General features: G+C 39.8%; 2 protein-coding genes and 1 long non-coding RNA gene across 9 annotated transcripts in view; 2 read left to right on the forward strand and 1 right to left on the reverse strand.

Moving 5' to 3' along the window:
* Positions 1-17,137, reverse strand: part of NAA35 (N-alpha-acetyltransferase 35, NatC auxiliary subunit) — a 33,119-nt gene extending 15,982 nt beyond the window's left edge. The window contains exons 1-16 of one of the 2 annotated variants that reach the window (XM_065663549.1): positions 17,035-17,137; positions 15,757-15,890; positions 14,926-14,959; positions 12,390-12,504; positions 11,203-11,277; positions 10,173-10,340; positions 9,299-9,365; positions 8,559-8,602; positions 7,935-7,985; positions 7,039-7,122; positions 5,097-5,211; positions 4,406-4,584; positions 3,445-3,504; positions 2,190-2,296; positions 1,890-1,956; positions 553-651 (exon numbers count right to left, since the gene is read on the reverse strand). In XM_065663549.1, the coding sequence (XP_065519621.1) occupies positions 553-651; positions 1,890-1,956; positions 2,190-2,296; positions 3,445-3,504; positions 4,406-4,584; positions 5,097-5,211; positions 7,039-7,122; positions 7,935-7,985; positions 8,559-8,602; positions 9,299-9,365; positions 10,173-10,340; positions 11,203-11,277; positions 12,390-12,504; positions 14,926-14,959; positions 15,757-15,880 (1,389 nt within the window). In that variant the 5' untranslated portion in view covers positions 15,881-15,890; positions 17,035-17,137. Of the gene's footprint in view, positions 1-552; positions 652-1,889; positions 1,957-2,189; positions 2,297-3,444; positions 3,505-4,405; positions 4,585-5,096; positions 5,212-7,038; positions 7,123-7,934; positions 7,986-8,558; positions 8,603-9,298; positions 9,366-10,172; positions 10,341-11,202; positions 11,278-12,389; positions 12,505-14,925; positions 14,960-15,756; positions 15,891-16,608; positions 16,962-17,034 lie in introns of those variants that run through there. The other variant, XM_065663550.1, reaches the window with a different exon arrangement.
* Positions 17,138-17,186: 49 nt separating this feature from the next.
* LOC136005698 (uncharacterized) lies at positions 17,187-23,003 on the forward strand. Its single transcript, XR_010608841.1, has 3 exons — positions 17,187-17,267; positions 19,133-19,231; positions 19,997-23,003. It is a non-coding gene; the product is annotated as an uncharacterized LOC136005698 (long non-coding RNA).
* A 1,739-nt stretch (positions 23,004-24,742) lies between these two features.
* AGTPBP1 (ATP/GTP binding carboxypeptidase 1) overlaps positions 24,743-26,580 on the forward strand; it is a 67,543-nt gene continuing 65,705 nt past the window's right edge. For 5 of the 6 annotated variants that reach the window (XR_010608579.1, XM_065661508.1, XM_065661505.1 and 2 more), the window contains exon 1: positions 25,050-25,192. The gene's annotated coding sequence lies outside the window, so the exon portion shown is untranslated. Of the gene's footprint in view, positions 24,923-25,049; positions 25,193-26,580 lie in introns of those variants that run through there. The other variant, XM_065661507.1, reaches the window with a different exon arrangement.

The following is a 26,580-nucleotide window of genomic DNA, read 5'->3' on the forward strand; positions in this document are numbered from 1 at the left end:
CTTAGCATACACATCTTGGAAAACATTTAATTATTCCATGCCTCTCACTAATGAAGAAATACATTTTCAGGAAGTGAAAATATACCTTTCCCTAGAATCTTTCACTCCCCATTCTTGCGAAATGTTCAGAATCAGAGGACATTTTTGAGTTATTATTTTATACATATATTTTGAAACAGTTACAAAATTTTTTGGTTTACAACTTACATAGCAGCAAGACTGAATTTTCAAAGGTAAATAAAAGATAAAAACAGCTCATCCATCTCGCCCTGGTTACATCTTGCAGACTGACAGTTATAAACAGGATAGAGACTACAAGCAGTGGAACTACATTAAATTAATCTTAAAAATGTAATTAATTTGTCCAAGAGACCTAAGAAGTCTTCGGATGCAACTTACAGACTTCCTGGGCTGCATTTTAGGAATTCCTGTCCTAACAATTTTAGGACCAAGGAGCTGCTTCATTCATCTAGAATCTGCTACCACATGCTCCACTCTGGTAAGTATATACCTAGAAAGAAAACTTTGCTGGCCGGCTGCCTGGGACATTACCTCATCCTGAAGGGTAGCAAATTCCTCAAGAATGTGACCTAGTTTATCTCTCTGGCGAGCTCTATTGTGTCCATGGATTTGAATCAGACTACAGAATGGCTGAAAGAAAAAAAGGGTAGTTTTAAATTTTCAATACAACTTTGAAACTGCAGGAGGAGTACTATGATGTCTATTTATAGACATCTGTTTTATACATTCATATAAGGAGGCAGGTTCCTTAAGGCTTCCTACGGAGTGCAAGCTAGCAGTCACACAAGATCTCTGGGGTGATATAAGAAGTGTCCATTTCCCCATACACAAGTAAACAAGATAGAGAGAGCATCCCTTAGTAATCTAATTCAGAAGAGAATGGCTGCAGTGAGAAATTTCTTATGCCTAAGTCAATGTGCCCTAGTGGCCTGCATCAGCACGTAGGACTACTCAGCATCGGTGAGGCTGCACCTCGAATCCTGTATTCAGTTCTGGGCCCCTCGCTACAAGAGAGACGTTGAGGTACTGAAGTAGGTCCAGAGAAGGGCAATGAAGCTGGTAAAGGGTCTGCATCACAAGCCCAGTGAGGAACAGCTGAAGGAAGTGGGGTTTTTTAGTCAGGAGAAGGCTCAGGGAAGGACCTTATCACTCTCTACAACTACCTGAAAGGAGGATGGAGCCAGGAGGTTTCTGGTCTCTTTTCCAAAGCTACAAGTGACAGAACAAAAGGTAATGGCCTCAGGCTGTGCCAGCGGAGATTTAGACTGGATATTACGAAATATTTCTTCACTGAAAGGGTTGTCAGTCATTGGAACAGGCTGCCCAGGGAAGTGGTTGAGTCACCAACCCTGATAGTATTTAGAAGACTGTAGATGTAGTGCTTAGGGATATGGTTTAGAGGCGAGCTTGGCAGTGCTAGGTTAATGGTTGGACTTGATGATCTTAAGGGTCTCTTGAACCTAAGCAGTTCTATGATTCTCTCACATTTTCATTGGGTCACTTAATAACAATCTTCTAAACCAATTTTTAAATATTTTAAACTGGAGAGAGTGTGAAAATAATTTTGGTTTTAGCAGTCCTATGCATTTGTTTTGTGACATGAAACTACCCTATAGAGAGGTAGTAGGTGCAGATTTTTAATAAAGCAGATTTCTAATGTTAGTGAAAAGTCTGGAAGCACAGTACAGGAAAGAAACAACAAAAACTACACTGGCTTATAAAAAGCATTACCATTCTAAGATGGCAAATTTCTGTAATTCTGCCTTCATTTCAGGTGTCTAAAGAAATTAGTCTCATTTTCAAACATAAACAAACCTTGGAAGTTCTCATATACTCATAAACATGCTGCAATTGGAATGAAAGCTTACCCGAACACAATGTGTCACAAAGGAATCAATGTAGTCCTTCGCCTGGTGATTATTATAAAGACAACACCTAAAAGGAAAATGTCCACATACACAGATATGTTCACAAATGTCACCAGTCTACATAGCACAAAATTAAAAAAAGAAACATGACTGCAGCAACAGCAAATTGCAAACACTAATACATACATACACACTAAGTACAAAACATATATGCTCTTTGTATGTCTGTCTTTGCTATTGTCAGCAGAAATATTTTTTCAGACATGTAAACATATTCAACTAAACTCAAGGTCCACTTACTTTGGAGAAAGTACTGGAGGACTGACAAAAGATCTTAAAGCATCTTTTACCATGTCTTGCATGAGATGTGTGCCAAACACCTTCTTGTTATCCACCAGAAAAGTTGTCTGAAAGTGAAAATGTGTTTTTAGAAACATGCTTTAAGTTAAAAGTAATGCTTTAGGAATTACACACAGAAAGCTCTTATGACACCTGTATTCTATCAGAATCCTGTAACATTGCTTTCAGAATTAAAATGGCTCAGGTAGGTACAAAGCTATAGACAGAAACAGAGGCATATTAAGATCCGTCACTTCTGTGGCGTTCCCATGACAAAATACAGCTTTATTATTTGCATAAGACAGTGTAGGCAAAAAAAATTTATTTCTTGGACTTTAAAGATGATTTATCAGACAGATGTTTCTGAAGATTAACAAAATAAGTTATGTAGTTTCCCTGGAAGCAGATAAAGGTAGATCTTCAGACTAATGTAGACTTTTTCCTACCCCTGTATATACTACTGCTTTCATTGGTTATGTCTGATGCTCATTCCACTTTCCTCTGTAAGTGCCATGTCCCTTTCTTACACAGTTTTTCAGCAGCTGGAAAAGAAGCTCTGCTGCCATGCACCCAAAAGGGATTGCACAAACACATGTAGTGGAAAGCCAGACCACACACAGAGTGAAAACATTTTACTTGCCAATAGTTACATTTAATTGACTTCATATGTGGTTTAATTGGGATCAAATGTAAAGAAGTTCTGACATTCTGGGACACCCTAGTCAAATAATCTCCTACAGGGAGGTATTTATTCTGAGTTCAGGAATATAAAATATGCTTTCAAAGTTAAGCAAAGGAGTGAGAAGAAAAGTAGTAGCCTGTTCTGCTCTAGCCATCAGCTTTACTATTACAGCAATAGAAGCAGTCTATATATGAAATGCAGTCGAAACAGGGAAGATGCCCAGCCGCAAACTGAGACAGCATATGGAGAACAGCATAAAAATGCATGTACAAGCCCAGCCTTATGGCAGAGAAAAACTTTTAACACCTTCTGATTTAATTAGTGTGCATTAACATTATCTAAACAACAGTATTTAAAAGTGCTTAAAAAAATTACATCAGAACATAAGTTTCCATATACCTAATATTTACATATCTCCAGAAAATTATTTTCTATGTATTACTGATATGCAGATAATATTTGAAAAAATAAGATAAATCCATATTTATAACAGATGTAGAAGTATTTTACTCAAAGACATATATTAGGACTTGCCTGTAACAAGGATCTTGAAAGAACACAGGGTGATTGCTCACTAAACTCACAGAAAAAGTCCTAATTTACATTTAGGGAGAAAAAAGACAATGTATGTTAATAAGCCAAATTTTTTATATATACACACATGTATGTATGTTATTATACATATAATAATGGATGAACTGAAAATGCAAGCGCATGGATTTGCATTTGCATTTTTATACATATGCAATTATGTAAATACTCCTGTATTTCATATACACAAACACGTACACATACAGATAACATAGCTTATATAACTTGTGAGAAAATAAGCATGAATAATTTGAATAAGAACATGCTATGAAGCTAAAATCTGTTTTTTCTTAAACTACTTGTTATTTAACAGCACAAAAAGCTTGTGAATTTTCTTCTTCAGATGCAACATTTAGAAAGATAATAATATAGAAAAAAGATTCAGCTACACCACTATGTTAACAGTAACAGGTATATAACAAAACTTCTATATTTATCTCGTACCAGAAGCTTCAAGCTTACACTAATTAATTTAACAGGAAATAGGAAAGCAAAAGATTTTATTTGATCTTCTGATGTAACTGTGGCCTTTAGTCGGGGAATGTTTGCTTAGCAAAGAGTATTTCAAGCACTTAAGTGTCTTTTTATAAACGTAGGCAGTAATTGAGAATAACATCACTTAAGGAAAAAAACATTAGCAGGTGCTTAACTTTATGCTTATTCAAGGAATTTGATACTTAAACATGTATGAAGTGTTATCTTGTGTAATAGGTACATATGAAGATTACTGGGAAAAAAAATAAAAAAGAATTTGCACACAAAAATGAGAATTACCGGAAGATATATACATACATCCCACTTTTTTCGCCAATGAGAAACAGCATGTATATATGGAAAGATTTTTTTTACAAGTTACACTTTGAGATCTTATTTTTCGCTGTAAGTAAGAAATATTCATGCTTACCAGTATACAGTGCAAATTAGTCAGGTTGACTACTTCACATACAGCTTTTATTCGGTCTATCAGTTTGGAGAAATAGTGGACCATTTCTTCCTTTTTAATTATTTTTGCATATCGTGGAAAAGTTGGTGGCAGCAGTCTCTGATTAACAAGGGGCTCAAAGCCCATCATAATAGGATGATCTATTGAAGGAGGAAGGGAGAGAAAATGAGACAGAAAAATTCTCCAGCTAAGCTGATTGCAGAACTCACTTCAAACTTGAAAGTACAATATAAATTAAACAGCAAGAAGGAACTTTTTAGCTGACAGTTAACTTCCCAGAGACACTAACTACCCACCTGAGACAATGATTACTATCTAAAAAAACCCAACCCTTAGCAGCTCAGTGTATACCTGTACAGACAGTGAGGTGGTGTTTCCTATTTTAAAATGGTATATATAGTGATTCAAGTGCAATGCATGTAATCTAAAGTTGACATTATCTCTGGCTTTGAAGTGACAGTATTAGTTTCACAAGAACCATCATTTAGTGAAATAAAATTAAGATCAAACAATGCAAATCTTAACAGGTTGTATAAGAAGTATTATTAGTTCAAAGTGAATAATGATATTTTTTTTAAATACACACAGATACTAAAAGTTTATCAAAACAACATATTTAAGAAAAAAAAAAAAGGTAAAATTTGATATGTACCTCCTTTAGTGGTATCATTCTGTGCCTGGATACCATGATGCAATGAATTCTGTATGGCAGAAAGCAAGTCTGCTGCCTGAGTCATTAGTTTCTGAGCTTCTGCAACTGCACTCGTCTGAAAGGCAAGTAACAGTTATTCATATTATAAATCTATATTGTTTGACTATAGAATTAATGCTAGAATGAGGAAAAACAAAAAGAGTATTAGGATTCTAATGTTTGTGCACAACCAGGTCTGGAAAAAAAAAAAAACCTAAAACAAACCAAAAACACACCACCAAAAACCAAACCAATGACCAGAACAGATTTTTGTGCAATAACATGTTCTTGATATTTTACCTATCTATACATACATTTAACACTGTATTTTTCGCTACATAAGATAAGCCTTAACAAGAACTACAGCTGAAAGTCTAGTACATACTACACACAAGTCCTGTACTTTTGATCTGGGGGGAGTGTAAACAAAACCCCACATAACCCTTCTGCCATGTAAGACAGAAGTCCAAACTGCAGAGAAGAAAAAAAAAAAAAAATCTATCATTAGAAAAAACAGAATTCTTGAGAATATAGACATAATACAACCCATCAACTGAAGTTAAATCACTACATAATATTAGAATATACCAGATGTCCATCAGCAATCTTGATTCATGTTCTGCTGTTATCTTCCGAAGTCCTATGAATCCAAATCTGTTAGCAAACTAGGTACCATTTAAAATAGCTCTCTATACAATTTAAAATTTTGTTTTAAAGATACTGGACTAAAAATGCCTGATGGAACTTCAAATATTTGAAATCTCAAGTCAAACTAAAGCTTGACTTGAGAAAAAAAAATTGTTTAAAACACCTCGAAGATCTCATAGAAGCTGAACAAAATCTGTAGCTCTGCATATGTTCACATACTATAGCATCCACAAATCTACCAAAAGAATAAGCTGCTAAGCATATCTAATTCAAATCAACATAATCTGTGATTTAAATAACTTAAAGTATAAGTAATCATACTTCAGTGACACTGAGATAATCTGATTTTGGCACAGATAATTAACAGATAGCAGTTAGCACAGAATCTGCTTGTACATCAATGTATATCATAATGAAACTGACATAGAAGTGATCTAACTAGTGCAGAATGCAACTATTTTCAATCAAACACTTTTTCCTCAACACTGATGTTTATCAATGATAAATACTTGCACCAAACTTTCACTTTAATCAAGGTGTTTTAAACGGTACAGTGTGCAGCTGCTCCAACAGCAAAATACGTGGGAAAAACCCATGTCATTTAAGAAACTTGTTTATTTCTCTATGAAAATGGAAATAATAATAAGCGATATTTATCCTTGTATGAAGACAAAGCTATTCAAACAAAAAGCTTTGTCGTATGTGATGTGTGATTCCACTCCTTTGCCCTAAAACATGCAGTTCCTTCCTTCCCCCCTCAACAAATGGGAAACCTTATATGCAAAAAGGCAGGCAAATTGCCTGCTTGGAAAGCTGTTATATTCTGCTCCTCAGACCGAAGAGGTCTAGATATGAATTTGATACCACATCAGAAGGAAAAGCTAACAACTCTCTAGACTTGGACAAAACATTGCCCCATGTCAAGTAACCCCACAGAAGGAGACTGAACTCAAGAAAGAAAAGGTTTGTTCATGTGTGTGAAAACAGTAGTCCAAAACTCAAATATTTTTCTATCAGTGTTCTACAATAAACATTCTATTTCTCTGCAACACCACAATAATGTCAGCAACTAGCCTTCCCTATGTTTTAAAAAAAAAAAAAGAACTAAAACTGCATGGTTGCCACTGTAATGGTTTACTTACAGCAACATCAGCTCAGATCTACAGAACCTACAGAATAATTGCTTGACCATAGAGAATGAAAAACGTGTATTTCACAGGATCACAATGTGAACACAAAGACCAAACTAACATACCTCTTTTTTGGTAAATGCTATTAGAACAGTCAGTAGTACCCGGGTAAATTTGACTCTGCTGAACACAGCTAAGCACTGTTGATGCTGTAATAAAAATATACTGCAAATTATTAAGCAGTACACATTAAATCCTGAAAGTTCTTAAAAAAAAAAAAATCTACAGATTTACTTAAGCATGCTCTCTCATCTTAAAAATATGGCATCTAGCACAATTCTAAAGAAAAGTTGTAGAATTTATAGAAGAAACCTCTACTGCTGTCAGAAAAGCACTGACACAGAAAACACTAAAATACTTTAGGTAAAGCACAACCGTTGGCTGTACAGCTACCACATATGCAAATGCCATTCAAATCTCATCTTAGGTGAGCAACCACAAATTATTAAACTGATTTTCTTTCCTTTTTCCTGAGGATATCTGTTAGAAGTTAACTTCTGAAGAAAATGACATTACTGGGAAAGGAAACCCACATCCCTCTTAAATCAGCCACATCAACTCCATCAATTACCACTTTTTCTGGAAGGAGTTAACACTGCTTTCACTCACTTTTACTACTTTCTTCTTGACAGGGATGCTGCCAGCAGCAGTAAAAGCTGCTGGGAAGAGACAGAGGGAAGAAGGTACAGGACAGATAAGACCACCTACTTTGCTAATGACTTTTTCTTGAGAGGTAGGTGCACGAATGGCAAATCTGCAGCAGCATCACTATTCTGCCCTTAGAATAAACCCAGAACTGTACCTCTTCAAAGCATAAAAGCCTATAGGCTAGGCTAGGATTTGCTCAGGGCCATGTTTAATGCAGCAACACTGGTGACACATATTCTCACAAGCTGTTACTGATTAAAGGCAATGATGGACTAATCTATGAAATCCATAAAAAAGGTAAACAATTAATTACTTCAAGTTCAACTTCTGGATCTCTCTCTTCTCCTTGTCGACTTCGAGTGCTCTAGAATGTAAAGGAATTTCAAATATTTTTTAAAAATTGCAAAGGGAAGCTACTGAAAATCCCTTTACCCACTTCAGAACATTCATCTCTTAAATAATGCTAAAAATCAGTTCTGAAGTTCAAAACTTTAATATATAATCTAGGTTCTTGAATGATACAAAATTCTCCTATAGTAATGAGACCTATCTCAGCCCACTCTGCAAATAGACCAGGAAACTGTATGAGCATTTTACACGGTCAATTGTGGTAAAAGTAGATTAAGTGACTTTAACATCACACAGCATACTTGCATAATAGCCAGAAGTGAAATACATACTTTCTGTGCCCAGCCCAGTGTTATATTCTACATCATGATTTCACCTACTAGTAGGCCAAGCAACTATTAAAGAGCTTAGCAAGGTCTGAAAACTTCAGCATCTTCAGCTAGAAGGCAAATTACCAGCATTACGGAATTTCTTCAACAAAACCCCACCATTTAGTGACACGAACCTGCCCCTTTCTTCATAATCCAACTCCCTCTCTATGTTAAATATACTTGAAGTGTAACTGACTAAGCAAACATGAGAAAAATACCTTCACTCGTCTTTGCATGTCATCTTCTACATCTTTTAGCATACCTGTAAAAGTCACAGTACAATTAAAAGCTGAGAAGTGTTCCTAGGTACACCTGCACCACTTAGGTGAGAAAAGTATTCAGGGGAAATCAAGTTTTAGTGCTTTGCATGCCCACTACCCAAGGACAAAAAATATTCTTGTGAGGAATGGCAGGGACGTCTTACAAGAGACAAATCAGAATACTTACTTTGGATTGACTGATCCAAAGCTAAAGTGTTCACGAATTTTGTAAAAATAATTCAGTAAAAAGCTCATTTATTAAAAACAGTGCAACAAAAGGCCAACATATACACTTAAATATGCACCTAACAACATGCATATTTATAGCTTTGGAAATACTAGATTGCTTTTCCCTCAAAAGCAATCTGTTTAGATCAAAACAAATAGTGAGGCAGACAAGAATTTAAGGAATGCACTTTCTCAGTGGTGCATGTCTCTCTCAGTCCTGGATGAGATCATGCCCAGCCAAGTGGTGGGCACATCTAAAAGCACTCCTTCCACTTGTCAGGCATTTAACAAAAACAACTGAACATTTTCTTCAAGGAAAAATAATTGATATGTCTTTTTACTAAACCACCGATTTTCACAAGACTAATAAAAACCGTAAGATCAGATTTCTACAATTCACTAGGTTTGGGTTAGCATAACCCAACATGTTCTAAAGACAGCGACAGACACATAGAAAGCACAAACTGTACCTGTAACTCTAAGATCTGTTACACTGTTGGCCATTTTAAATCCGTAAGTCATTGACTGAAAATCTTCCTAAAAAATAAAAACCAAAGCAGCAATATGTAGTGAAATATAAACAGTAGTAGTTACATTTTCAAGTTGGGATTTGGGCATTTCTTTTTGTTTGGTTTAGTTTTTGGGGGGGTTGTGTTCTTGTGTTTTTGTTTAATTTGTTTCAAGTGGTTTTGTTTAACTACACCAAGTATAAAAGTTTGGTTTTCTTCTGCACAGCTAAGTGTATCTGTGGTTTGGGTGACTTTCCTGTCCAAATCCAGCTTGGGGTAATTATTTTATAAATAAATTCTCAATACCAGTATGCCCATTACATTTTCATCAAGTGCCACCCTATCAAAATGTTACAAGAACTATAGATGTGAAATACTGTTTAATCAATTTTACATAGAGTCAAGTAAGAACTGACTTGCCCAAGATCACAGGAAACAAAAATTGCTCTAAGCACAGAAACCCAGACTCTGATTCCATTGGTGGATGAACATTTCAGACAAAAGTCAATCATGACTATCTAAAGAAGGAAAATAAAAAATTAGGAAGAAAATCACAAGTAACGCTGATTTCAAATGGTTAGCCACAAGACTTGAATAGCTTCTAGAGTAAAATACCTGTGACTCCAATACTCAAGTGAGTAAGAAAACGAAAGATTATGAAATGCCTTCACTGAAGAAAACTGCATTTTAAAGAGAGAAGTCTAATACTTTCAGGAAGATGTACTGCTGCTCCTAGAGTACTCAATCAAACTGCAAAAAATTTCTCTAATATATTGTTTTACTTGCATTATGGAGCTATGTATAACATTACATATTTAACCACTGTAACACATACCTCCTCAAAAACAGCCGCTTTGTTAACTTTTTCTCTGGCAATGTCACAGATTTTTAGGATCCCTAGAGCAAAAGCCTTCATAGCAGGATCTTCTATGAAGTCTGGATTATGAATATAAAGGCAAGTGAATACTGTCTGTGCCAAGGAATGTCCCTCTAACCAGGTTATCTAGGGAAAAGAAAATGAAATTAAATGTTTTACTCATGAAAGCCAAGTCCTCATTGTTATATCTCCATTCTTTTCCCATCTTACTGTGCATGAAATTCTGCATTAGATGAACCTCTTTCACACAATTCAGGTCTAACCTCAGTGACTTAGACACAACACTAAGAAATCTACAAAATTATAAGCTTCCTCTATGCATATACAAAATGAAAAATGCAACTGGCTATGAAACAACTCAGGAACATTCTGCATGTTCTCTTCTACAACTTGTAGCTTCTTTTCACGATCATCTCTTACTTTCATGCTGCTTTAAGCTACAGGGAAAGCTGCAGTAATTTAAACTATTATTTCTATCTTGAAACAGCGTAAAACATGGTAGGATCAGATTTTTAATGATCACTGATCTGTTTCAGAAAGGGTCAGTATGGGGTAGCGGGGGAGAAGACGAATTACGTTACACCATATCAAATATACAGTGACCTTTACATACCTGAGCTGCACAGAAATGAGCAAGAGTGCTATAGGTTAGTGCACCCTTTCCAACACATTCAAACAACAATATATAGCAGGCAGTCAGATACCATACATTTAAACCCCACATATTGTAAAACTTTTACAGAATTAAAAACGCTACCAGTTCTCTTCCATAATCATTTCTTGTACTAGAAAACCCCAAAACTAAAATTATGCGCCTTATAATAGCCAATGTAAATATCTACAGGGCAATTAAAATGCTAAGTATGTATTTTCTGTTTGGTCAATCTTTTCTTCTTGAGTTCTACTGTTTTTTTCAGTTTTTACACTGGATTAAAGGATTATATTTTGTAAGGAAAATCATCTAATGTTATGAGCTGGAAATGCTTACCAAACAGCAAAAACATGTATCCATTATTCCTACCAGCTCAGGTGAAGTGAGATCCTTTATTTTAATGGTGCCGTCCTTAGAAAACAAAGAAAAAAACCCTTAAGACTATAGAAGTTTATAGCAAAATACAAGTTATTATTTGTAAAGCCACAAAGGACTTTACAATTCAGTTCAGACTTAAGATCTGTATATCATTATCTTTACTGATCAGCTTCATAATGTACCTCAAATTCTGAAAAAACTTTGCTTTCCCACCGTGTTGAACACTGACCAAATATAAAGATATCCAAAGAGAAAGCTAAAATAAAATTTCTGATTTGTGAGTAGCAAATAAAAGTTCAAAGCCAGTTAATGGTCAACACTTAAATTACAAAACAGTATGTACAATCATAATAAAGATTGAACAAGAAATAATATATAGGACCCATTCTTTTAAGACTGAGTTTTACACTGCAGGTATTTGTAGATTTACTGTCTTCAAGGTATCAACCAAGGCAGAAGCAACCCTATTACTTTAATTTTATTTGTCCAGCGTTTGCAACTCTGCATGCATTCTCATGACTTAGATGGACAATATTTTAGAGAAAGTTCTCTTAGTCCATTCAAAACAAGATCCACAATAAAAAATTTTTCCTTTTGTGAATGCATTATTTTTTCCAAAATAACATAGTCTTTCAACATCCCTCCACCAATTTATCTTGACTGTGTATCAATAGCTAAGCATTACTAACAATGTTATTAAATTAGCCAGCTTCTCTTCAAGGCTAATGAACCACTATGTCTCATAAAGTGTAAATTTCCAGCTTCTGTAAGGAAGCTGGTTTTCATCCAGCTTAAAAGAGGAACTAACTGATTACATCTTCATAAAAAAAAAAGACACATCTGGGGAGGAAGAAGGTAACTTGAAAAAACCATTTCTGAAATGTATTTATCTGAGCTATTGATACCAGCCAATTTCACAGTACTTTTCACTGGAAGAGTTAGCACCATTATGATAATGCAAGTGAGAAAAGAAGTAAATATCATAAGCTATTTCTTACTTAGCTATCTGAATTAAAGAGGAAAAAATTAATTTTAAGTAAAGACTGGAAACACTAATTATGCTGAATTGTGCTTAACTCCCATTTAACAAAACTGTATCGCACTTTTACTGATAGTATAATTAAAACCAGGGAAGTCACACAAACCTTAATAGCTTGCTCAAAGTTAAGAACCTTCCTGTTCACTTGGTTTCCAATCATACCAGCATCCATCTTGGGATCCATCATTTCTATGGCAGACATGGCTTCAAAAAGACCAAAACTAAAACACCAATAAAAATATGTTCTGAATGAAGTTCTGTATACAAGGTAGTCCTTGTAAAACAGTGTAAAAGAACCTCTGTCAACAAACTGAGCACACTGTATCCTGGCTGCAGACAATAAAGAAAGGTATCTGAACATCACTACTGGTCTTCAGAGATCGTGGTTTTCATGAATTTGAGGATCTCTCCACAAGTAAAAAAAACAGATGGCTACAGGAAAACTCAGCCTTTTTTGAAAACTGTGAACAGCCCTGAGCCAAATATCCCACTACTAAAGCTATGCGCACTTGTTATGTCATTGAGGTGTATAGAAACATCTTTTCAAAGATCACTTAACATAACAAACTGGTACTATCTGGACAAGCTGGTTTTTATCATACTACATCCATAAACCCAAGCAAGGTATGTCCCCCACAGACTAATTATGACATAGACTGACAATAAGATACATTGAATATACCAACTTCGTTTAAAATCGGCATGTTAAGAATACTGATAGAAAAAAACCTCAGCATGTGACAATGGATCACTTGCAGTAATGGCATAAAAGCTTGCAGAAGAATAACGCAAAAGACTGGCCTATAGAAAGAAAGGATATAGATGCAAACCATATGCTTTTGGTACATATTACATTGATCCAAACCGCTACAGGAGCATTTATTATAAAAAAAAAAAAAGGTTATTGCGCATGTATGAATTCTAATTCAGAAAAGCGTATTTGCTCTGAAATGCTCTTATGTATAAAATTATACCTCAAAACTCTAATTTGATTCTACTAAGTAACTAATTGGTGACATTCCTGCACACATTTTTAAGCAGGCCTGAATTTCATAGAATGGTTTTGGTTGGAAGGGTTATTAAATATCACCCAGTTCCAATCCTCCTCCCATGGGCAGGGACACCTTTCTTTAGATCAGGTTGCTCAAAGCCCTATCCAGCCTGGCCTTGAACACTTCCAGGGATGGGGCAGCAACAATTTCTCTCGGCAGCCTGTGCCAGTGCCTCACCACCCTCACAGTAAAAAGCTTCTTCCTATTACCAAACTTAAACCTGCCCTCTTTCAGTTTAAAGCCATTCCCCATTGTCTTGTCACCACATATCCTCGTAAAAAGTGCCTTCTCAGATTTCCTGTAGGCCCCCTTTAGGTATGCAAAAGCTGCTATAAGTCTCCTGCTGGCTGAACAAGCCCAGCTCTCTCAGTCTGTTTCCACAGCAGAGGTGCCCTCCAGCCCTCTGAGCATCTGCATAGCTCACTTCTGGACTTGCTCAAGCAGGTCCATGTCCCTCTTGTGTTGAGGGCTCCAAAGCTGAACACAGTACTGCAGGTGGGGTCTCACCAGAGCAGAGGGGCAGGATCATCTCCCTCAACCTGCTGATCACACTCCTTTTGATGCAGCCCAGGACACAGATGGCTTTCTGGGCTGCGAGCACACACTGCTGGCTCAACACCCTTACGTCCTTCCTCAGGGCTGTTTTCAATCCATTCTCTGCCCAGCCTGTAGTGTGCTTGGGAAACAGGTACAGGATCTTGTACTTCACCTTGTAATTTAATAAATTACTGCAAACTAATAACTACAATTAACAGTGTGACTCTGTTTATTGATCTATTATTCTTAAAACTGCCACAGGTTGCCCAGAGAAGTTATGGCCAACCCATCCCTTGTAGTGATCAAGGCCAAGTTGGACAGGGTTTTGAGTAACCTGGTGTAGTGGAAGGTGTCCCTGCCTGGGGAAGGCATCCCTTCCTGGTGAAGGTGTCCTTGCCCACGGCAGGAAGACAGGAAATGAATGATCTTTAAGGTCCCTTCCAATTCCAACCATTCTACTAAATAAGCACTTTCTTCTTATTCAATTTTTCTTATTCAGCAGACTCATGTGGCTAAACAATTTTACCTTTAAGGTATGTTAATCTTGCATCATGGTTTAATTAATTCAGAGAGACTTTATCACATGCTTTCTTTAAATACATTTTTTCTTAATCTGTAGAGCTCTCCATTTCCATTTTAGCATGTGATTTGAGAGTTATTTTAAAGCATACTGATTTTTATCTGAAACTTGTTAGTGACATTTAAAGCAATCAGATTTACAATCTTAAAAGTCTTTCTAACATTTTTATTTTTTAAGCATGTCCTAATAAAATAGCTCATAAGTGTCAACACCATTGATCATGTGTTACCAACTTCTAAACTACATTGATTAACTGAAAATATAATACTGGCACAATAAGAAATGTTCAGCATGTTAACAGGTGCATTGTGTACCTACTGCTGAAGACAAATGATACTATAAATACTTCAACTCTTTTATTTAAGGTAGAAGTTTAAAAAAGCTTAGTTGATACTGTATGACTTATTAGTAAATACTTACATACTGGCACTAACCCTATCTAAAAATCAGAACTATCCCATAGGCATACTTACAGCTTGTCATGAAGCAGTTCTCCTAATTTCAGTTCTACAAAGAAAGAGAACAGGATAAGCAATTAAAGTTGTCCTTTTAGCACAACTCTTCCAGGATACACCTGTCACTCCCAAACCGTCTTATGCCAATAGAGAACAAGGTGTCGGACACAGACCAAGTATTGCTACTCTGCCTTCATTTACTTTCACTTAAAAGCTCTTTCAAGACTGCATGTCTAAGAAGCCCAGTTGCTCAGTCTTTCCTCACCCCTCTCTGCTATTCCAACAGTTAAAGGGATTTTAGAATTACCAGTAGCATCTGAATAGCCTGGAACACAGAACAACAGCTTTCTGTGCTTCTTCATGCAGAAGTCAGATTTTTTTCCAGGGAAGTTTACTGAAAGACTTGCTTTTCCTCTTTACTTTTAATGAAGCCTTTAGATGTGTTTTGTAGGTACAAAACCAGTAGATCACTAAGATCAAAAAATGTACAGGAGAAAACAGTGTGGATTATGCATGGATGAAAGAGGTTTCCATTTGGCAGAAGAGATTGCATAAAAATTAAAAAAAAATCAAAGATAAAAACAGGTGCAAAAGTACGTAAGAGGAAAAAAAACAACTTGAAAAAGATGGTTATGTAACCTGGAAGAGTAAGCAAGTGAGGTTCTTCTGATTTTTTCAACCTCACAGTTAAAATATACAGGAAGTTCTATGGAAACACAGAATCAATGTACTCTGTTCATCTGGAGCTTGAACCTGAGCCAAACTATTGCTTAAAACACCTCAAAAAGCTATACTTAGTCCTCCAAAGGATGATTCCAAGTCTTCTCAGAACACAGCAGTATAACTCACCTCTACAAGCTTCTTCAAAATCCTGTGTTATATCTACCCAGCTTGTATTACTCTTTTCCATCTTGTCAGGCATACCAAGTTCCCATCCTGAATCATCATCTTCTACTGACGCTTTCATAACCATGATACTGCACCTTTAAATTCATATCAGAGACAATGCACATTATGTACGAATTAGAGAAAGTGCTTATGAGACTTTATATTTTTCCTCTTTTGAAGAATCAGGTGAGAAAGGGAGACTAACCTGATTTCAGTTAAAAAGCAACATTACATAATACCAGCAAAAAAAAAAAAAAAAGGAAAAAAAGAAAAAGGAAAAAAATTATTTTAATGTTTTCTTGGTCACCATTTCTGTGCAACTACCTTGCAGGCTATGAAACCTCTGCCACTAAGGACACCAGAACTCTAGCAGTTTTAGTGTCCTTAACAGAGCTATTACAAAGTGTGTTTTACCAAATCAGAAGTCTAATGGGCAACAGTATCAAATCCTCTAGATGTAGATACCACAATCTTTTTGTTGTTGCTTCACACTATCAGAACGACATGAGAAATCAAAGAGGGAACTGTAAAACTGACCACATGTTTGTTATTTGTACAAAGCGTATCTAACCAAGTTTGCGAAAACAGGCATATCTCCCCGGACTTCAGCAGAAAGTAGTATCAAAATTACCGCAGGAACGTTAAGCAACTTCAAGATGGCACATAATTTCCAAACTTCCACCGACTAGTTATCTCAAACGGGTATTGCGCTTCTGCAATCCTGCGATACGCGGGGCAGCCCCGAAAGACTGCACGTTCTGCCGGTCAGTCTGTCTTTGCGATCGATACCAGCAGCGCTAAATCTCCCCTTACCTGGTCGGAGATCTTCCAAGGGTCACCTCCGAGCCCGGCAAGCTCTAAACAGCCCCTCCAAAGCCGCCACGGCCGCTTTACCCAGACCCTCCCGGAGCTCCTCTTCCCACATGTCACGCGTCCCCACGCCCGGCACTGTCTCGTCCCCAGCTGCCCGGTCGCTCCCCGGGCCCTGCCGAGGCACGGGGGCGGCAGCCAGCCCGAATCATGCCGGGTCTCCCCTACCCCACCGCTGATAGGCACCCTCTGGGGCCCTCCTGCCCCGCCGCGGGGTAAACCGCTGCGGGGCACAAGTGCCACGAGCTCGCCCCGTGCTCCCTCCCTGGCTGTTTTTGCCTGGCAGGACACTAAGCAGTGGCTCTGCCCCAAGCGGATAAGGAGACGGCAGCCCGCCACCGCGCGGGTCAGGGGCCCAGCCCAACTCACCGCCTCAGCCGCTCTCGGTCCCTCGCTCGCTCACCGGCACCGCCCGCCCGCTCCCTCCTTCCCTCAGAGAGAACCCAACACCCGCGCACGCGCACCCCGCCGCCAGCCCGCGAACCTATCTTTGGTGTTCCCGGCGCAAGCGCACTCCGCCTCCAGCCTGGGCTTCGCGCGCGTGCGCCAGCCGCTGGCAGCGGTGTGCGGGTGTGGGGCTCGCGGCGGGGCGGCTCTCTGGGGTGAGAAGGGCAGGGGAAAGCCTCCCGAAGGGGAAGGGGTGGGCTGGGCTGGGGCCAGCCGGTCCGCAGGGGCCGTGCGTCCGCCAAGCTCTGCCTTGGGAGGGTGCCCTGAGCCACCCGTTGTGTGGGGTGGGGGAGAAGGGGAAGGGAGGAACGGAGGGAGCCTTTCTCCGTAGACCAGGGACCTGGGAACGCTCGGCTTGGTCTGGGAGAACACTGGGAAGGGACCTGGTGCCTGACGGCGGTGCGGACGGGTGGGATGCCTTCCCTGAGCTAGGGCACAGGGTCTCCGTCCATAGATCTGACCCAAATGCTGTTGGCGAGCGCTGCCGCTGGCAGCTCGCGGCTCTGCAGGCTTCCGCGCTCCCCGATCTTGGTCCCGTTGCTGGCTTCTCGCCGGCTGGTCTCGCCCCGCTGCGAATCGGAGCTTGCTGAAGACGCAGTGCTGACTGCGGGGTTTTGGGAGTCGTGGCTGAGCGGGGCGGGTGGCGCAGCTATGCGGTCCTTCTGGCAGTGTGCCGAATTTGAGCTGCCTAATTTGAAAAAGACTTGAGGCAATTTTTTTTTTTTTTCGCTTATTTTTCTCCCGTGTCAGACGTTTCCTCTTCTTCCTTTTGTCCTCTCTGATTTAATGAAGCAGATCTGCTAGGGATTACGTAACTGTTTCTCTGCAGAGTGAACTGGGATATGCTGATTTTCTCTTTTGTCAGGGGGAACCAGCGGACAAAAGATGTCTAAGGGAACTACATTTCAGAGGCGGTTTTACAGTGGGTTGTATCTTTTATTTTTCTTTTCAGAATGCATAAACCGAATGCTTCCAGTGTTTCTAGCACAGATCGCCAGCAAAAGACAGCGGCTAATCTAATTTACTAACCAAATAGGGGCTAGTTTAAGCAAGATTTTGCCTTTGAGGTTATGGTGAAGTAGCTAGATTTTAAAACGAAAACATTAACTTCTCTCATCACACTTTCTATTCATCGTGCGCTCAAAGTACAGAGTATTTGTGTGTAGAGGAAAGTAACAGGAGAAAGCTCAGTATGAACTCCTGTTAAACCAGTGACAGCACTTACTTCATAGGTCAGCATTGCATTTAGTTCAGTGGCTGTTGGAAATGCCTGATGGTTCATAGCTGCACTGTACTTACATTTATTTTTTTGGGTAATCATAGAATCCTAGAATGGTTTGGGCTGGAAAGGACCATCTGGTTCCAGCCCCCTGCCATGGTCAGGGACACCTCACACTAGATCAGGTTGCTCAAAGCCCTATCCAGCCTAGTCTTGAACACTGGCATGAGTGAGGCATCCACAACTTCTTTGGGCAACCTGTGCCAGTTCCTCACCAGCCTCAGAGTTAAGAACTTCTTCCTTATATCTACCCTAAATCTTTCCTGTGTAAGTTTAAACCCATTACCCCTTGTCTTACTGCTACAGTTCCTGATGAAGAATTCCTCTCCAGCATCCTTGTACGCCCCCTTCAAATATTGGCAGGCTGCTATGAGGTCTTAATGCAGCCTTCTCCTCCCCATATATGTTACTCTATCGTGTAATGATCTCAAGGTTATGGCAGCAAAGAACAGATTATTGTTAAACCTGACAGTGTTTAAAACATCTGTAAATGAAAACTAGTTGTGTCTTTCATGCAGAAAATGGTAGTGCTTGGACCAGCACTGTGTTCTGTAGAAGGACTTTGATTTTCTGGGGAATTCCATTCTTAAATTCAAGAGAGAAGGACTATAGTCCATATAATAATCCATAATAATCATTTAACTATGAAATTAACAAACAGTTAATTTCTGAAAAGGTGATATGTTTAAAGCTTGTCACAAATGCTTTCATTACCAAATACATGTTTGTGTTACTGCACAGGCTGAATGGTGACAATTAGGAGCTGGCTTTTGTGAAGTAATCGTGGAGATCTCAGTCCAGTTCTTAACAAACCAGTGAATGGATGCCTCATAACTAACTGTAAGCAACTGCCACTTCTCTTGCAAAAATATCAAGCATCAAAAATGAATAGCAAGTTGGTTATGTGTGTGTTAAAGGACTGTAGCAGTTTAAAAGTTAACACATGTTCACTGCAGTAACCCCTAAGCTGAGATGCTGTGAGAATATCAAAGCACTTTGATATGATACAACGAAGCATTTTGATAGAGTGCTGTAAAGGACTGATCTAAGTTCTGGTACTTGTGATACTCACATGGGAACATCTAGAGAAATAAAATTGCTTTTTACTGATTTTTAGGTTCCACACATAGAATTATTATTTTTTTAATAGATGACAAGTTACTAGTATTTAAAATGCCGTGGTGTTTAATTCAAAAGTATCCTTTCTTTTTCCTTAGTCAAGCACATACTTGTAGGATCCTTAAGGTAGGCCTCAGTGTTCAGCAAAACAGAAAAGCAACTAGATAATTCTTTGTGGTTATGTCTAAAACGTGTGCTTCCTTCTTGAAGTGAGAATACATAAAATGTAAGAGTTATGAGGAACTTGCTTCAACAGTAATTGAATATCTTTGTTCCTGTAATACAGTAAGAACACATCGTCGTCATCATATACTTGAACAGGCTGCTTAGTTTAAGAAAGCTTCAGCTAACAATATACTAGTTTAGGATGTAATCAGTTGACTACCTGCTATTTTTGTCTTTTCAAAATGATGTTACATTAATTTTGAAGGTACTGATGTATTTTGTATGAGTTTGTAATATAAAGTGTCTATTTTTACACTGCAGAAACTCATACTAAAGCATGATGAATTTCTTAAGGATACTTAAGAGGAAAAATGAGGAAACTTGTCCTTCGCTGTTCAGTTTAAGAAAAAAAATCCCATAAAAGGAACTTTGACTGGCATAAGCAAAAAGGCAGTCTTTGAAGTACTGTGTGCACAAAGGACAGTCAAATAAAATGGAAAACACAATTTACTAATAAGTTTTGTCTTTTTATAATGTATTCTCATGCTTTGCATGCTGTTCTTAAAATATGCTAAATAAATGGAAGCAGGTTTAATAGTTAAATCTTGCTTACTCTAAAAATCACGAATCTTAAGGAGAGTCCCAAACTGACCTGTTTGTACAAAATTACATCATTTGTTTGCACTTTTCTGAACGACATAGAGAACCTTCCCTGTCCCTCCAGAAACATCTTCAGTCGATTGTGGGAAGAGAGGTCACCTACTGCAAGTTACTGTCAGTTAGCTTTACCCTAAGAAGTAGGAATCAGACATTTTTGAAGATTATTTTTTATCTTTTACACTAGTTAAAGTACCGCTGATTTTTCAGGAGCTTACCAGTGATTTAGATGCCCTTATTAACAGAAGTAATTGGTGCAGGGAGAAAAGGAAAATGGAGGCATATGAAAATATGCAAATACTTTCACAAACAGAAAGAATGTTTCTTTCAGCTGGGCCAAAGTTTATTTTAAGTCTTGCTGTTCTTTAATGTGACTGTATATTAAAAAAATTACAAGAAGATACTGATTGTTTCAGATTAAGGGTCTGTTTTAAAACAAAACCAAAATACCTGAAAAAGTGCCACAGTTTGCAGGTTCACAGTACTTACCTGACAGCTTTGTCCTAATACAAATTGTCAGAACCTGGTGAATGGATATAACTAAAAATATCTATGCTAATAGTCACAGTATGAAGAAGTAGCAACATAGTGCCCTCACTGCACAAATGAAATGACATGTGTGAATTTTGATTTTAACTCTGAGTGTGGAGGTTCTTGTTTGACTGAAACACGAGATTTGCTCTGGGTTTGGTCAGGGTTTTTTTTTGTGTTAATGTCCGGCATATATAAATTAAATGTGATTGTCAGTAGGCATATGGTTTGGTTCAAGCTTTCAAAACATTGTGTACCACTTTAGACATTTCTCCCTTCCTTCCTTCAAAAACAACACCCTGTCCTTCCCACCCGCAAACTCAGAACACTTCTACGAAAATACCCACCAGGGTACAAATATGTGTGTTCTTAATTACATTGTGCAAAGAATATTGATTTATTACTTCATTTGTAATATTACAAAAGCAAGAGTAGATGAATGAGCCACAGATGTAAAGTTGAACTGAAATGCTTTTGTATGCATTGAAATACACATGTAACAGAGCACAAAAGATCTTCTCAGAGGTGAAAAAGAACACAAGCTGGAGAAGTACAAAGTGTTCTAATGATTAGGAAGGGATGGCATATCTAAAGAGCTAAAACAAATTATCTAGTATGTATGTGGAGACAAGTATTTGCTTTCAAATGAGGGAGTGGTTGTTTTACAGAGTTAAGGAGAGCTGGTAGCTGCGTTCATTATCCTGAACTGACTGGATATGTTCAGTACATAGAGGTATGGAAACTGGTGAGGTACACTTAATTAGTGCAGCTTAAGATTTAATAGGAAACAATGAGTAAGCAGGTGATAACTACAGGGGAGGAGGATAGGATTCAATAATGCTTACGCATTGCTACCCATTACAGTATTTTGAAGAGCTCTTTCTCATTCTCCTTGCTTTTTCCTGCTCCCAGAGGGGATAATCATTAACTTTTAACATTATTTGTGATTATTTTAGCTGTATGGTCTGATCCTGGAAGTCATACTGTACTGCTTACATGTAGCAAACGTGATTTAATGGACTATAAACATGCAGTCAGGAGTGGGGAGCCTGTCTTTGTCTGAAAACTTGCGTCTAAGTAAACGTCAGCAGTGTTGCTTGATTCATTGCTTGTATTGCCTTGTCAAAAATACTAAATGAATGTGATTTGTGTAAACTAAAAAGGCAGCTTAGATGTTTACGACACTGGACACCATTGATACCCTTGCCTTTTCACATTGTGTGTAGATTGACATAGGTTTATTACTTTTTTCAAAGTGTTTGGATTGTCCTGTTAAGAAGTATATCTTCTGCATTGTTTACATTAACGATGAGTAAAATTAATGGGTTTCACAATAGAAGGAGCTGCATTAGGCATGTTACTATCACTTGTTTTTTTCTGAAATGGAGTTACCCTTTTTGCCAGTCTTAATTTGGATCTGCTATTGTGTCCTCTTTCTTAGTGCAGAATTGCCATATTTTGAGCTGATTTTTGTTGTGTAACAGGACATGTACAGAGCTGTTTAAAAACATTATTTTCTTAACTGACTTAAGTAAACTGACTTTTAACTTTGAAAAATTTGATTTTTATCTACACCCCCCCTTATTTGCTCTTTACTTGCCAGAGCCTGCATGAAACTATTTTTATCTTTGCCTGAGTCATACTTGAGTTGATTCCATGTCTTCTGCTTGGCTTTAAACAAAGTTATGCATTTAAAATAATTCCATGAATAGAACTTCACAGGAAACTTGTAGCTGTACTTTTTGCTGGTTTAAGTATTCTCTCTTAAGCGTCGTCCAGCCTGACTGGTGTTACAGAAGCAGCAAGATTGTCCCCACCTGTTGCAGTGTACTGATAAATTCCCACATTCTGATTATCTGCATTCTTCTTGTTCAGACTAGATGACTGGAGAAACCTGTACGGCAGGTGAGCGAGGAATCTGCTTCCAAATACATGTGTATTTTCTGATTGTAACCCACAGGTTTACAGTTTCTAGGAACATTCAGTTTCTTGCTGGAGAAGGATCAAGAGACTAATCAAATCAAGGATGATGCCTTAATCACTCATATTCATTCATATTAATATGGTGGGAAGGGAACTTAATAAATGTAATCAAGTGTTTATGCATAAGTTTTATTATAATGGACTAAAGAAACCGTTATACTGCTTCAAACTTGAATTAACTCCACCAGAACTTTAGTAGAGTTTCCTGATTTAATGGGTAGAAACTGGCTGATGCTGATTGGCTATAGGTCACACTGTATTTAACCAGGCCCAGGTAGGAGGACTGGTATCTCCTGTCTGTCATAGCCACCCCCAACTTGTGCGGTTTCTGCTTACTTGCCAGTAAAGTGTCTTTGTTATGTGTTGAGAAAGTATAGTTGGATATGTCCCCTGCACCAATTATCTGTGAACATTTGGATGGGTGGTACAAACAGAACTTACCTTTCTAACACTAAAGCACCATCTGTGTTAAAGGAGTAATGGCAGTAACTGCAAACTTAAGGTGAATCAGGCCTAACAAAGAGCTGCCAACTGTCACCCAAAAAGCACATCTACTTGCTTTGGATATCTTCGTTCCTGTCTTTTTGAGTGGAATGAATTGTAGTGTGTAAGACAGTATTTGCAAGTTCTGTAGACAGGTATATGTATTTTGAAAGATAAACAAAAATGTGGACAATGTAAAGGACCTGAAATCTGCTTTTTGCTCAATAAGAAGAGGTAACTCCGTGGGTGCAGATGGTTATTGGGAAAAGAACCTTGCATATTTCTAGTGGGGATTGTGCTTTTATCATTAGGTATTATTGTTAGAAATGAGATTTGAACTGTATTTCAGTTTACCAGCTTTCACTAAAGGGCTGCTCCTCCTTTGTATACACGTGACCTCAGAATTCTAAGCAGTTTCCTTTCTTCGTCTGAGGAACTTAATGAGGAAGAAAGTATCACTCCTTGGTTGTTACAGATAAACAAGTGTCAAGGAGTGAGAATTAAATTGCTCACTTCCGGAAGTCTGCAGTCATACGGAGTACCTCAAACCTGGGCATGCAAAGCTTTAAACGTATAAAGCATTTCTCTTTTGTGAAGACTTTGAAGGGAAGAGGGAGGGAGAAAATGAAGCCTTTGGCTTTTACAAATCACTAAGGAGTTTTCTTACTTGCTCCAGAGCTCCCTCAGTGCCCGAGGCAGCAGGGATCCCGTGACCGTGAGGGTGGTGAAGCACTGAACAGGTTGCCCAAGAAGACGTAAACGCTCCATCCCTGGCAGTGTTCAAGGCCAGAGCCTTGGGCGACGGGGCTAGTGTGAGGTGTCCTTGTCCACGGCAGGGGATTTAAACTAGATGCTCTTGTGGTCCTTTCCAACCCTAACTATTCTATGATTCTATGATCCGTGGCTTCGCTGCTGTTGCAAGTACTTACATGCCGTGAAAGAAGGGTGTGACAGTTCCCCTGGGCGGGGGGCAGTGCACCGTGCAAGTGGAAGCAGGAAGCCCGGGTGCCAGCGGCCGGTGCGACAGGTGACCGGCGAGGCAGGTTCACTCGAGTAGTCATGCTAATCCTGCAGACATCGCATTCCCACACGCCCCCCAGTTCTTGCAGCCTGAGGCAGCCCGCACCCTCCCTCGCCGCCAGGCCCTGGCCACAGGCCGGGCAACTCCGTGCCGCGGGGTAGGCCCGCAGCAGCACCGCGCCTGAGGCGAACCGGCAGAAAGCCTCTCGCGGCAGGGTGACGGTCCCTCCAGCTTCCCCCTCCGCCCGCCAGCCTGGCTCTGCGCCGTCCCTCGCGGGCCCCCAGCGTTGTCACGCAGGCCTCGCAACGTGCTCCCCCCGCCGGCGGTGGCGGCGCCTGCGCACGGGCGGGGAGCGGCAGGAGAGGCCGTGACGCGTTGCGGTGAAGGCAGGTTTCTGCCGCCCCTCGCATGGAAGCGGCTGGGATACAGAGTGGAGCCGCCGGCCCGGCGCGGCGCGGCTGGGCGCCCCCGCCTGAGAGCCGCGGGTGAGGGGCACCCCTCCTGCAGCCCCACCCGCCCCTCAGGGGTGCTGTGGGGCAACGCCGGCCCCAGACACGGCGGGGGCCTCAGAGGTGAAGCCCCGCCGGCAGGCACCATCTTCCGCAGTGGGGGCGGGGCAAGGCTGGGCGCCAGCGGGGAGGGACCGGGGCCGGGACTGAGGCGGGGAGGGGCGGGGACCTACCCGGTCGGGACCTACCCGGCGCCCGGGCTGCCCCGTACGGATTCACCCTGTGCCGGTGGGCCGGCTCCTCCGTCCCGGGGAGCGGCGGGTGTGCGTGGGGACGCGTGGCCACGGGCGCTCTCTCCGGGATCCGCGCCCTGGAGGTGGTACAGGCCCTACGGTAGGAGCGCTGCCTGGCGTGGGGCCTGGCCGGGGTGTCGGGTCTGCCCTCAGCGGGGGGGACGTTTATCCTTCGCACTGCACGGTTCGGTGCGCAGCCCGCTCAGAGGCTCTTCTCGGCATTACAGCGAGTCGGCATTACAACACAACTTTCACCTTCCGCGAAGCGGAAAGGCTACGGGTGACCCCTGTCCCGCAGCTCCCGGTGAAGCCGTAGCTGTGTGGCTCCTGCCCGGCCCTGCCGGGTAACCTGTCATAGGCAGTGCGTGGAAAACACGGCTGCCGGGATGGCTTCTGCTGAGCGGCCGCTGAACTTAGCGCTCTCTGGGGAGGCCTTAATGAATATTTGGGTGTGTTTTAATTTTTCAGCCTCCTACTGCAGTTGTGGAAATGTAGCACAGCAAGTGCTTCGCTAGGTGTCGGCTCAAGTGCGTGACAGAGAGAATCTGAGAAATAGGCTGTGTATTGGGGAGTGGTGTGTTTCTTTTCAGTGTAAACTGTTTTCAGGCACTGGGCTTTGTCAGATGCTTAGGAATCCTGATCTGGGTGAGCTTCAGTTATATACACTTGCAGCTGTCTGTGGTATGTTATACACAGAGGTGAAGTTCTGTGTACCTGTATGGTGTAAACCCGTGAAACTTCTGGATAGCCTTGTGGTATGAATTTTTGTGTTTATTTTTACATCATGAGGGAATTAGCTGTCCAGCGAGTGTCTTCTCACCGGTAATGTTCTGTTAGAAAAATACATCTGAGAACTACTTTTACGGGTTATATTTAATGAAAAGGCTTCCCAGTTTTGCAGGTAGTTTTCAGTGTGTGTTGCATTGCTGCCTGTAATGTTGGGCGACAGGATGCTGCTGATGGGATAGCCCCACCTTCTGGCTAATCCTTCAGTGAAATCATACTCGTGACCTAAGAGTTTTTCTGGAAATTGTACCCCATGACCAGCATTGTGGATGCAAGTGCAAGGCTGTGTCGGGATGGGTTTTTTTGGTTTTATTTTTGTTTGTTTGGTGGTTTTTTTTTTTTTTTTTTTTTTTTTTTTTTTTGCTGGGGAGTGGCAAGATAATCTCCTTTTCTGGAGACCTTCCTATTTAAGGTCAAGATAATTTTATCCCATACCCCTGTTTCGGCAGAACAGTTTTTTGTTAGCCTCTGATGTCTCAATTCATTATGTTTTTGTTTTTTAATGTCAGCATAAATTAAAGGAAGTATTCTTCACACACACACACACACACACAAAGCTTTATAAAAATGATTTGGTTTTTTTCTGTGTTGTGTTTTTTTTTCTGTGGTTTTTTTTTCTTTTTTTCTGTTTTTTCTTTTCTTTTTTTCTCTTTTTTCTGTTTTTTTCTTTTTTTTTTTTTGTTCCTCTTTTTCTCATTTTTT

The sequence above is a fragment of the Lathamus discolor genome, chromosome Z, assembly GCF_037157495.1.
Source record: "Lathamus discolor isolate bLatDis1 chromosome Z, bLatDis1.hap1, whole genome shotgun sequence".
In the NCBI taxonomy this organism is placed as follows: domain Eukaryota; kingdom Metazoa; phylum Chordata; class Aves; order Psittaciformes; family Psittacidae; genus Lathamus; species Lathamus discolor.